The 13,996-nt window shown below is 41.3% G+C and overlaps 1 protein-coding gene across 1 annotated transcript in view; it reads right to left on the minus strand.

The window, feature by feature from the left end:
• The window catches only part of LOC138646076 (uncharacterized), a 113,315-nt gene that overhangs the window by 41,420 nt on the left and 57,899 nt on the right, over positions 1 to 13,996 (minus strand). The window contains exon 2 of the mRNA XM_069735545.1: positions 12,120 to 12,191. Within this exon, the coding sequence (XP_069591646.1) occupies positions 12,120 to 12,191 (72 nt within the window). The remainder of the gene's footprint in view (positions 1 to 12,119; positions 12,192 to 13,996) is intronic.

Raw genomic sequence — 13,996 nt, forward strand, 5'->3', positions numbered from 1 at the left:
TGACGGCAGACCTATCGAACCGCTTAGTGCGCTTAGGACAATCAGAAATAGCATGAGTGGAATCACCACAGTAGAAACACAGACCATTCAGACGTCTGTGTTCTTGCCGTTCAACTCTGGTCATAGTCCTATCGCACTGCATAGGCTCAGGTTTAATCTTAGACAATACCGCCAAATGGTGCACAGATTTACGCTCGCGCAAGCGTCGACCGATCTGAATGGCCAAAGACATAGACTCATTCAGACCAGCAGGCATAGGAAAACCCACCATGACATCTTTAAGAGCCTCAGAGAGACCCTTTCTGAACAAAGCTGCCAGCGCAGATTCATTCCACAGAGTGAGTACAGACCACTTCCTAAATTTCTGACAATATACTTCTATATCATCCTGACCCTGGCACAAAGCCAGCAAATTTTTCTCAGCCTGATCCACTGAATTAGGCTCATCGTAAAGCAATCCGAGCGCCAGGAAAAACGCATTTACATTACTCAATGCAGGGTCTCCTGGCGCAAGAGAAAATGCCCAGTCCTGAGGGTCGCCGCGCAAAAAAGAAATAATAATCAAAACCTGTTGAATAGGATTACCAGAAGAATGAGGTTTCAAGGCCAGAACTAGCTTACAATTATTTTTGAAATTAAGAAACTTAGTTCTATCACCAAAAAACAAATCAGGAATAGGAATTCTTGGTTCTAACATAGATTTCTGATCAATTGTATCTTGAATCCTTTGTATATTTGTAACGAGATTATCCATTGAAGAGCACAGACCCTGAATATCCATGTCCACACCTGTGTCCTGAAACACCCAAATGTCTAGGGGAAAAAAAAGACTGAAGACAGAGCTGAGAAAAAAAATGATGTCAGAACTTCTTTTTTCCCTCTATTGAGAATCATTAGGTTGGCTCCTTGTACTGTTATGTAGGAAATCCAGTGACACAGTGTGCCAGCAATCAGAGCACATACAGTGATTTGATAATAACCCAAAAACAATAGAACGAGCTCTGAGACGTGGAATCTCTGTAGACCGCAATACCTGAACCTATCCTAAACACAACTAAAGGCAGCTGTGGATTGCGCCTGTCACTACCTATGCAACTCGGCACAGCCTGAGGAGCTGACTAGCCTGAAGATAGAAAAACAAGCCTGACTTGCCTCAGAGAAATACCCCAAAGGAAAAGGCAGCCCCCCACATATAATGACTGTTAGCAAGATGAAAAGACAAACGTAGGAATGAAATAGATTCAGCATAGTGAGGCCCGATATTCTAGATAGAGCGAGGATAGCAAAGAGAACTTTGCAGTCTACAAAAAACCCTAAAGCAAAATACCACGCAAAGGGGGCAAAAAGACCCACCGTGCCGAATTAACGGCACGGCGGTGCACCCTTTGCGTCTCAGAGCTTCCAGCAAAAACGAATAGACAAGCTGGACAGAAAAAGTAGCAACAAAAGCAAAGAAACACTTATCTAAGCAGAGCAGCAGGCCACAGGAAAGATCCAGGAGCTCAGGTCCCACACTGGAACATTGACAAGGAGCAAGGAAGACAGAATCAGGTGGAGTTAAATAACAAAGCAGCCAACGAGCTCACCAGAACACCTGAGGGAGGAAGCTCAGAAGCTGCAATACCACTTGTGACCACAGGAGTGAATTCAGCCACAGAATTCACAACACACTCCCATCAAAGTTTTTATCTTTTTCATATACTGCAGTCATCATATTATATACAGTAGCACTGTGTACTTACAATTGCTAATTTTGCCTTTCTACCCAGAAAATTCTTCTCTTTTCTCTGTTCTATGTAGAAACAGGAAGTCTCTTGTCCCTACATTTATCATTCCCCTCTTCAACTCCAGAACCAGCTGCTCCCTCCTCCCCATGCCGAGGGACTTTTGCAGTGATGACTCGTACGTGTAAAATTGACCTCCTGTTTCTACATAGAGCTTAGAAGAAATCAGCTAGTCAGTTATTAATCATAGACCTAATGGGAAAGAGAATAATTAACTGGCTATAAGGGGAAAATGAGCAATTGTAATTACCCAGTGGTATACAATATGATGACTGCAATATATTAAGAGGATAAAAATTTTCATCTGAGGAGGAGGGCTTCATTAATTAGGTAATTAACCCTTTTAGAGTGAAGCTACAGGAGTTTGTGCAGATTTTTCCTGAGCAAATGTCATTTTTTGAGTTGGGCTGACATGCTGTCTGTAGTATATGTACAATTCATGAGCAGCTTTGTGCTGTTGATTAGGAATCAATTTGACTTTCCAGACCTGATAGAATTTTTGCTGAGGGTGTTGTCTCAACTTCTTAAATTGCAATGTTCTTGTAAATACTAGCAACTTTTCAATTTACCTCTTTTAAAAATCCTTTTTATTCTCAAGAATGGAGGGATTTTTTATTTCATAGTTTACTGCTCATTATGATCTAGGTTACTAACAGTCAGTCAGAGGTGGTTGGTTTTCTTGCCAAGGAGTGTGCGCTTACAATCCATTTACCAAACAGTTTGCAAGTGCAGGTCTGACGCTGGCCGGATGCGCTTCTCCGATTCTGCAAAAGGCCAGCCTGAAACACATAGTAGCATTGGAGAGTATAAAGTTCAGACTAACGGAGTGAAAAAGTTGCAGGTCTGAACTGTCAGTCTTCGGGAGAGCACCGCCCCCCGGCAAACAGGAAGCTAGGCGGTAGAGGAGTTGCATGCTCCTGAAGACAGAATATTAGGCGACCGCTTTAAAACATATAGCTGTTGCAAAATATTGTGCATGATTACAGCTGCAACACACATGGAGACTTCACTTTATGCACCAGAAACTGATTCTACAAACTACGGTATAAGATTTGACTGCGTGCCGCCTTCTTGATACAAGAAACAATAATGCTAACATTATACCGTCTCCTCTAACCTCATCCCAATAAACGTATGTAAACTGTGCACCGCTCTGCTCAGTCTGTCAATCATGATTAAACTGTATTAGCGGTGACAGTGGGGAATTCAGAAAGATAAATTGTTAATAATGTGGCCCACTGTCATCTACACCATTAATTTCCACAGCTCAATGTTAAAAATACGTCCTGCATAAAACTACGATTTCACTGCAACTTATCCAAAGGGGTCACAAGAGAGCGAACAAACTTATATCATGGTGGAGAAGAGGAAATATTTTGAGACTAAAATTATTCTTTTTTTTTGTCTCCTTTAAGACCAAAAAAAAAGGCGAATTTAAGGCAACGTGAAGGTAAGAGCTCTATGGGGAAAACCTGCGTTAATGTATCTGCAATATAAATACACAATGATAAGATGAATTCCCTTTTTTTCTTCGCAAATACACCTGAACTTTGACCTTAGTAGACTGCAGCCTCAGGGGTAATATATACATTTAATCTATTGCTGTCCCTGTATGATACATGCCGTGTAGAGGGCTTGTTGTTTGCAGTGAAACATTACATTTCAAGGCAAAAATAAAAATGCTCCGACTTCTCCTCCTGCAGGAGACAATAGTTTTTAAGGTGGAATCTTCGGTTTCCATCATTGTTAATGATTATTTAAGATCATATTTAATGGTCTGATTATGTCAATGTTAAAAAAAAAATGGTTGAGATTCCCCCCCCCCCCTAAATCTGGTACTGGGGTTCATCCCCATTCATGGAAAGGAACTCATCATGTCAAAAAATAACAACTCCTGCCAGGAGGTATTTCCCTATTATTATTGTATAATGCTAAAAAATGGCATAAAATTATGATCTCTACTGATCGCAAGGGCAAAGGTTTGCCAGGTTGTTTTCCACATAGCCGTGCTCTGGATGGCTCAGCCAACTTGCTGTTTTGCAGTCTTCAGCGCAGCGCATTGTTGGGATCATCAAAGATTAACCACAATGGAACAGCAGCAATTAAAGGGTTTATCCAGGACAATTTTTTTTTACTATGGGCCTTTCGGACTACCTGACTCTTCTACCTAGCATAGGCACAAAGCGGTCATTGACCACTCATGCCAGCGACTCAGCTGTTCCATGTCAATGGAGCAGCTCTTTCTCTTCCGAGCTGCTCTGTCACTAGGGCGAGACTGCCAATGTCATGCGGATTGGCAGATGGCTCCTTGCAGTTAGACAACAGGAGCCAGCTGTCAATCAGCATGATATTGGCAGTCACGCCCAGTCAAAAGAGCAGAGCGGAAAAGAAGCAGCTGCTCTGTTGAAGTGATGTCTGTGATTGCTCTATGCCAGCAGGAATTGGAATGAGGCACAACAGGTAGATAGGCAGAAACTACCCGCCTGTTATTTTTTTAGGTCCATAGTAAAAAAATTAATAGTGTGGGATGACTTCTTTAAATACGGATTTGTGCTCACCTTCATCTTGAGGATTGGGGGACCCATGTCTATCAATGTGTTCAGTTGTGGTGACATAAATCAAAACAATTCCAGGGACTGTGGAAAAATAGCCAAGTGAGGGAAATAGTGGTGGGTGGGCATGGTGCACTCAAACCCAGAGGGGGCTGTAGTTGGGTCCTGTAAAGGGGTAAGATGTATCCCTTATATTCTCTTATAGTGTTCAACAATGATCTCTACATTCAATTAAATAGAGATGTAAATGAAATCACAGTGAAGCAAAACATATAATTAAATATTTTAAGCTGATGTCAAAATAGTTTGTGCTTATTCCTAGTAATATCCCCAATGTGATGTCACAATATTCTGCTTACGGTATATTGATAATTTGTGATGTCACAATATTCTGCTTATATTGATACATTTTGTCTTATATTTTTCTATTGCGAGATGTGAAAATTGATTTTTTTGTACAGTTAGGGCCAGAAATATTTGGACAGTGACACAAGTTTTGTTATTTTAGCTGTTTACAAAAACATGTTCAGAAATACAATTATATATATAATATGGGCTGAAAGTGCACACTCCCAGCTGCAATATGATAGTTTCCACATCCAAATCGGAGAAAGGGTTTAGGAATCATAGCTCTGTAATGCATAGCGTCCTCTTTTTCAAGGGACCAAAAGTAATTGGACAATGGACTCTAAGGGCTGCAATTAACTCTGAAGGCGTCTCCCTCGTTAACCTGTAATCAATGAAGTAGTTAAAAGGTCAGGGGTGGATTCCAGGTGTGTGGTTTTGCATTTGGAAGCTGTTGCTGTGAGCAGACAACATGCGGTCAAAGGAACTCTCAATTGAGGTGAAGCAGAACATCCTGAGGCTGAAAAAAAAGAAAAAATCCATCAGAGAGATAGCAGACATGCTTGGAGTAGCAAAATCAACAGTTGGGTACATTCTGAGAAAAAAGGAATTGACTGGTGAGCTTGGGAACTCAAAAAGGCCAGGGCGTCCACGGATGACAACAGTGGTGGATGATCGCCGCATACTTAATTTGGTGAAGAAGAACCCGTTCACAACATCAACTGAAGTCCAGAACACTCTCAGTGAAGTAGGTGTATCTGTCTCTAAGTCAACAGTAAAGAGAAGACTCCATGTCAGTAAATACAAAGGGTTCACATCTAGATGCAAACCATTCATCAATACCAAAAATAGACAGAAAAACACCTCAAGAAGCCAGCTCAGTTCTGGAAAAGTATTCTATGGACAGATGAGACAAAGATCAACCTGTACAAGAATGATGGGAAGAAAAAAGTTTGGAGAAGAAAGGGAACGGCACATGATCCAAGGCACACCACATCCTCTGTAAAACATGGTGGAGGCAACGTGATGGCATGGGCATGCATGGCTTTCAATGGCACTGGGTCACTTGTGTTTATTGATGACATAAGAGCAGACAAGAGTAGCAGGATGAATTCTGAAGTGTACCGGGATATACTTTCAGCCCAGATTCAGCCAAATGCTGCAAAGTTGATTGGACGGCGCTTCATAGTACAGATGGACAATGACCCCAAGCATACATCCAAAGCTACCCAGGAGTTCATGAGTGCCAAAAAGTGGAACATTCTGCAATGGCCAAGTCAATCTCCAGATCTAAACCCAATTGAGCATGCATTTCACTTGCTCAAATCCAGACTTAAGACGGAAAGACCCACAAACAAGCAAGACCTGAAGGCTGCGGCTGTAAAGGCCTGGCAAAGCATTAAGAAGGAGGAAACCCAGCGTTTGGTGATGTCCATGGGTTCCAGACTTAAGGCAGTGATTGCCTCCAAAGGATTTGCAACAAAATATTGAAAATAAAAATATTTTGTTTGGGTTATGTTTATTTGTCCAATTACTTTTGACCTCCTAAAATGTGGAGTGTTTGTAAAGAAATGTGTACAATTCCTACATTTTCTATCAGATATTGTTGTTCAACCCTTCAAATTAAACGTTACAATCTGCACTTGAATTCTGTTGTAGAGGTTTCATTTCAAATCCAATGTGGTGGCATGCAGAGCCCAACTCGCGAAAATTGTGTCACTGTCCAAATATTTCTGGCCCTAACTGTATTTAATGCTTAACTACTTGGTTGTGAAAACATCTCAATAGTGTTTGTCTTGTGATGATGCTATAATAGTGTTATTTCTTGGTAGTGTTTCATTGTAACATCACTTTATATTCTGGTTGTGCTTACTATATGTGTCAACGGATGTAATGAAGAGAGTTTGAGATGTTTGAGAATAGGGCTTATTATTATATTATTAGTAGAAGCGGCAAGGACCAAACCGGTGAAAATTAGGAGTGGACGGTCCGGAGAAGTGAGCAGTACAGTGAGAATAAGGATTTTAGATCTTATATTTATTAAGCTCTGGGGTCCGGTATGTATGGGGGTCTCTCGATCCCAGGAAAGAAGAATACTGTAGTTTTTATTTAAACTCCTGATCTTTCTGTTCTTAGTAAAGGCGGCAACTTTCTCTCTTCCTCCTTTGAAAACACGTGAAAGCTCAGCTGAGCTGAATGTCCATATTAGTGGTAGAATTAGGTGAGTTTTGGGTTTGGCTGACACATTTTAGCCTGGGATTGACTGCACTTGGTGACGACGTGACTTTTTGTGCACCAGCGGGAATTAGAAGGTGTGTCCATCATCGGTTGGGTGACGGTGAAGAGCAGTAGGGTGGAGAGGTGAGCGATAAGGAGTATAAGAATTGTTTTTTTATTTATCAAGAGAAGACTGCCGTGGTCTGGCTATCATGGAAGACTGGACCGGATAGAATGCTGGACAAAGGCAGCGCAATTTTTTTTGTTCAATTCTATCTGAGATTATGTGGACTCTAAAATGGGAAAAGTAGATTGTTAATGGTGACCATGTCTGCTCAGCGCTGCAGAATATGTTGGCGATAAATAGGAAATGGAATTAAACAATACCTAACAACACCAGACAGAAATGAGGCCAATGCCGAGCGTTGCTCAGTGTTGTCACTAGCGATTCAGTTGTCTTGTGCGATATATTATGGTATTTAGAAATCTCTGATATCTATATTTTTCTTCCGTTTTTCAACATTAAACTGCGTTTAATCTGTTGTTGAAAATGAAATTCAGATTTCCTGTGGTAATACATAAAATGCCTAATTTACTGTCCTGCTTAATGTTGTACATTTGCTCAAGTCATTATCCCCATTTTCTTGATATAGCTACACTGGAGGGATAAAAGACAATGGCAGAGAATCCATGAAATGAACAGTTCAGGATATGATGGCTCCAGCCGCCACAAGCTTCTCTTATGTAGAAAGCACATCAAATGCAATTCTGTTTTGATTAATAATTCTCTCAAGTTTCTGTACAGTTCACTTGTCACATGAATAATTGAATATGAATGAGAGTTCTAGTAAATTATATACCTAATTTTAAGTAGAAAATGACAACAGAGAAAAGTAAATGATTTTTGTTTGAAAATGGCTTTTGAGTCAGCCCAGGAAAATGTAGAAATTATTTACTCATATCCCAAAATAATTATCCGATAATATATGGTTCCTATGAAGACGGTATTACCATAATTCATTAGCTTCTCTTTTAGATGTGTATATGCCAGATATTAACTATCAAGTGCTATAGCAATCTCTAGCACCAGCTGAACGCTTAAAGAATATCTACATCTTAAAAAAAAAAAAATAGCTGAAGTGTCTGTCTCGTATTTTTACGTCTTTTTCCTTACCTCTAAAAACTAGCATTTTCCCTCTCCATGCTTCCTGAGTTGGATGTTGGTTTTTGGTGTGATGGCTAGACAGGATCGAATTGCCAGAAAATTCCAATTCTTGAAATTGCACCAATTGGAATTTAGAGTTCATGCACATGACCGTTTTTTCAGTCCGAGTGTGATCCGACAAAATATCGGATCGCACACGGACCAAAGTTTTTCTATAGGGCCGTGCAAACAGTCAATTTTTTCCTTGGACAGAGCAGGTCCAAAAGGCCAAATTGCTCCATGCCCCAGTTTGATCCGATATTTGGATCACACCTGGCCACGCAAGTCAATAAGTGTGTGGAAACCATCGGACTGCACTCTATGATGGCATATGAGTGCAATCCACTTCCATGGACTGATGGAAAAGAAGGGTTTCCCCATTTTCTCCTCATTCAAGAGACTTGGATCACACTCTGATCAAACTCTGATCAGAGTTTAATTAGAATGTGCTTTGCATAATCAACCCGATTCTCTTGGATGAGAAAATACATGGTCATCGGCACCTGTCCTAAAAGACATTTGTTTTGCTCTGAAACCTCAAAGCATAATATCCAGATGACTGGAAAAGGGTTAAAAATGTATAAAATATTATACTTACTTTGTTCTTTATTCGTCCTGTCCTCTGCTCAATCCCTATGTTCTCCTGGCACTGACTTCAAAGCTTCCAGAATGTCCAATGCTGACGAGGTGGAACACAATTTATTATCGTCTACAACATGTATTGAGAGCAGGTACGCAAGGTGCAATGCACATCATAGACGTCAAGGACGCGAGTGCTACCTAGTCAGCATACGTTGTGAAGGAGATCCAGGCGGTAGCAGTGGAAGCTGGAGGACGTGAACCGAAGAAGGTGAGGACAGGTGAGTGCCACCGTCAATATATTGCGTACATTATTTCTTAACTGTGACCCTAAATAGAGTCTAACAAAATGGTAACCTGCCAGATTCTAGTAACTCGAATAACAAAAAATATTAATTCTTTCTGGTCGTTTACAAATTTTTCATAAAACTCATAGCAAATTCAATTAGCTTTAAATCTATTCAGTCATCTCTAGTGATGACCAATGCAATGTCTCTCTTTGTCGGCTACCCCTCTATCTCAGCATATGGTCTCACAGAGAGAAAGAAAAACTGAAGCTGCATCCCCCTCCTCTCTGGCAAAACCCATGAAAAGTAGGGTTGAGCGAAACAGGTTGGCCATTTTCAGAAGTCGCCGGCTTTTGGCAAGGTCGGGTTTCATGAAACCCGACCCGACCCCTGTGTGGGGTCGGCCATGAGGTCGGCGATTTTCTGAATCTGGTATCGGAATTCCGATACCGATTCCCGATATGTTTGCAATATCGGAAATCGGTATCGGAATCCATATTTAAGTGTAAAAGAAAGAATTAAAATAAAAAATATTGCTATACTCACCTTCTGACACGCCCTGGTACTAACCGGCAGTCTTCCTTCCTTAGAATCAGCGCTTGAAAAACCTTCGGTGACGTCGCGGCTTGTGATTGGTCGCGCGACGGCCCATGTGACCGCTCACGCGACCAATCACAAGCCGCGACGTCACCGAAGGTCCTTCAAGCGCTGATTCTTAGGATGGAAGGCTGCCGGAAAGAAGCAGGGCGCGTCCGAGGGTGAATATATTCTTATTAGGTATATACTCACCCTCGGACGCGCCCTGTTTCTTTCCGGCAGCCTTCCTTCCTAAGAATCAGCGCTTGAAGGACCTTCGGTGACGTCGCGGCTTGTGATTGGTCGTGTGAGCGGTCACATGGGCCGTCGAGCGACCAATCACAAGCCGCGACATCACCGAAGATCTTTCAAGCGCTGATTCTAAGGAAGGAAGACTGCCGGTTAGTACCAGGGCGCGTCAGAGGGTAAGTATAGCAATAATTTTTATTTTAATTCTTTCTTTTACACTTAAATATGGATCACAGGGCCTGAAGGAGAGTTTCCTCTCCTTCAGACCCTGGGAATCATAGTAACCGATTGCAATGCATTGGGTTTCGGGTTTCGGCCGACCCCGACCCCAACTTTTTCTATAGGATCGGCCGAATTCACTCGACCCGACTTTTGAGAAAGTCAGGTTTCGTGAAACCCGACCCGATCCTATAAAAGTAAAGGTCGCTCAACCCTAAAGAAAAGCAAACAAAAAAACAAAATGAGCATATACCCTACAGTAAGTAAATAGGTATAGTAGTAGTACATGTAAATAACAAAGGGTAACTTAGTTAATGCTATTTTGATCATCACGACAAGGTGAACCCATTGGGATGATACTAACCTGTCTCTTGTACTATGTACAATTAGGGGGCATGGTACCCCTTTCTAAGCAAATTATTTCATCTATATATCTTCACGTAGATGGATGATTCAATCGGGCCCTGTCCTGCTCCACTCTTATTCACACTGACGTTGCTTGACACATGGAAAGGATTTAATACTAGGCACACATTAGGACCATCTCCACCCTCGTTTTATCTTCATCATCCTGGAAGATGGCAGCTGACTTTTATCAATAATGTCTCGGTACATTTGTACATTCATCCTTCCTTCATTTAAATGAAGTTTGCCAGTGCTACATGTTGAAAAACAGCCCCACACCATGATGTTCGTACCTCCAAACTTCACTGTACGTATGGAGTTTTTAGAGCAATATACTTTTGGCCTCCAAACATGGTGTGAATTATGGCATTTAAAAAGTTTAGTTTTGGCCTCATCTAACCAGAATATATTCTACCCCCTTTTTTCACAAGCTTGTCTAAATGTTGTTGAGCAAACTTTAAACATGCTTGATCATGCTTTTTTGAGTGCATTACTTATAGTTTTCTTTGAAACAATTGTACCTGCTTATTCCAGTTTCTCTCTAGCTCTCCACATATGGTACTTGACTGTTGGACAACTCTTCTGATAACTCTTTTCACTCCCTGTCTGGAATCTTGTGGGGAGCACCTGGTGGTGGCTGGTGTATGGTGAAATTATGTTCTTTCCACTTCCAGATTATGGTCCCAACAGTAGTCACTGAAACCTTCAGTAGTATGGAAATTATTCTGCAACTTATGCCATCAGTATGTTTTGCAACAATAATGTTACGAAGGACTTGAGACAGTTCACTGGTTTTGTCCATCATGAGATGTTTCCTTTGTGGCACCTTGGTAAAGTTGAACCAGTTGATATTATTTTTTACTATGTGACAGAATTGCTTTCCAATTACTGATAGATTTCAGCTGGTGTCATGACTTTCTGTAACTTTTTACACCTCTCTTTCTTCATGTGTTCAATACTTTTTCCCTGTGTCATTTCTCATTATTGCACATAACTGAATTTATGGACATCTATGGTTTGATTTCTTTGCTCGTGTGGATTGGATGGGTTGCTACTGGCATCTGGTGAGAATTTTATGTATATAGCACCTTATGAAATAGATTTACATAGAAAATTTGTGATATGTCCAATACTTACTTCATGTATATTTTGTGGATATGCATACAGAGACATAATCTTAGTTTATTAGTTGACCATAAATATGGAATCCAAAAATTACCTGAACATTTGATGATGATGAAGACACTGACAATGCTGATGGTGATGATGACCTATTTCAGTAAAGCGATATGAACTGATCTTGATCTCTTTGTCGATAAATTTGCTGATGTCCCAATCCTGTACACAAACATCTCTGTGTAAAACTCTATGCCGGGATTTTAGATATATTAGGACATAAATAGTTAAATCCTTTGCACCCCCCGCCTCTCCCAACCCCCACATTACAGATATATACCATGCCTATTAAATTTGATATTTATACTTGAAATTGCTGTCGCAGCATTTTACAATTTGTGACCAAATAACAGCGCATATGGCTTTTTGAACATACAGTATGCGTAAAAAAAAAGCCAATTAATGTCATACTATTGTCCTAGTCAACAAATTGTTAATCTGTATTTAGATAATGTGCATCCTATGCTATAATTAGAGGAAATGGTTTAGTGATTTCATACAAGTAGTATCTAGAGTAAGAACTTACATTCAATAATTCAAACTCTATGATAAATTCATCCAGCATAACTTGTTCATAGTTTCCATTGGTGTAAGAGTCCTATGAAAAAAGCAAAGTTGTGTCTTATAGTTCTAGATGCCCAATGTGCCACCAGATGATGCCTTCATAAGGTGCGGAATGGCCTCTTCAGACATGAGTGTGTACCTCTACTTTATCAATTCCATCAAAGCGCTAAAGTTTCAGGTTCATGAGGAGATATGACTCTTAAATAATATTGAATACCCCCCCCCCCCAAAAAAAAAAGCAATGATTTCAAATGACTATAACTTTTGTAATCATCATTTTTAACAGCAAAGGTCCATAGGAAATTATGGGAACCGCAGATCCACACAATGTACAGGTGTTATACAACCAGCTTTATAAGAATAACAGTCTCTCTTTACTTTTGGGAAGCTTTCTGCCCTGTATGACCTCTGCAGACAATCATTGACTTCAGCAGTGGATGGCACAAGACCGAGACAAGTGATTGGATAGAATGGTCACATGGTAGGATGGCATGTAACAGCTTATGCGAAGTAAACTGACAGTGGCAAGGAGTACTGGACTAGTGGTGTTGGAATGGCAGGAGATATATTTTATTATTTTATGCCGTTTACTCATATTGGCCAAACTCCTTAAACTCTTTTCAATTTCTTGACAATAATGTTGACTTGCGTTTGATCAGAGCTGGTAAGGTCATCATTGTTGGGTATCTAATCCTCTATACCAGTGGTCCCCAACCTTTCTGACCTTGAGAGCCACATTCTGCTTTGCAAGAGGGTAGTGAGTCACATCCAGCTACTGCCCCCCTCACAGTAGTGGCAACCAAAGCCCACATTAAGGCCTCGTTCCTATTGCGTTAATGCAGTCCGTTAGATGGACTGCGTTACACCATGGCATAATGCTGTGTAACGCAGTCCGTTAACGCTGCCATTAACCCCTATTGTCGGGCGCATCGCCAACGCAGGCCATACTTGGCGTGCGCTAGCGATGTGCCGTCATTCTGTGACAGACCCTCGGACGCTGCATGCAGCATTTCCGAGTCTGTCACCGCTAGCGCAGATGAATCATCTGCGCTAGCGGTATAGCATAACGCGATGGCGTGTATGCTATAGCGTTAACGCAGCCCATCAACGCTATGCATTGAACGGACTGCATTAACGCAATGGGAAGCTGGCCTAAGGGTATAATGATAAGCATAGCTTTTCCACACAAATCACCCCGAAGCAGTATACCAAGATCCAGGGGTTCCCACCACACCCCACCACATTCAGCATTCTCCCATCACGCACTCCCAACAAAGTCACATCCATCTTCAAGCACCTCCTCTGACTGGTAGTATCATTCTGTCTCCAGCACACCATACTTAAATTATCTCTAAACCCCCAAGACCAGTAGATGTGTACCCAGGTCTGCTCTTCCCTGTAGGACTACTCACAAAGTTCACCATTTTGAGATGTGCTCTTTATACCAGTTTACTAAATCTGTAGCTAATGCACCAAGTTGGCAGACAGCCGCGAGCCACAATTCATGGGACTACAAGCCACATGTGGCTCCCGAGCTACAGGTTGGGGACCCCTGCTCTATACCAATGATCCACAACTTTTTTTAGCCTGAAAGACACAATCGGGAGAAGAAGGGTAGACTTGGGGCAACAATTGGGAGCCATGTTTATGTATATGTTGTGGGTGTTGGCTTGGTGAGGGATTCCCTTAAGGCTCAGATAGGTTAGTCGACGTGGAGCGGGGGTGCCATTTTGTCTCCCCCTAGGGTGCCAACCTCCACTGCCAGGTAGGGAAAATAGGCAGTATCATCTCTATTTTCCTAGGTTATATCCCTTTGTAATTGAGACATTTTTGGACCTG

The sequence above is a fragment of the Ranitomeya imitator genome, chromosome 7 (genome assembly GCF_032444005.1).
Source record: "Ranitomeya imitator isolate aRanImi1 chromosome 7, aRanImi1.pri, whole genome shotgun sequence".
NCBI classification, from domain to species: Eukaryota; Metazoa; Chordata; class Amphibia; order Anura; family Dendrobatidae; genus Ranitomeya; species Ranitomeya imitator.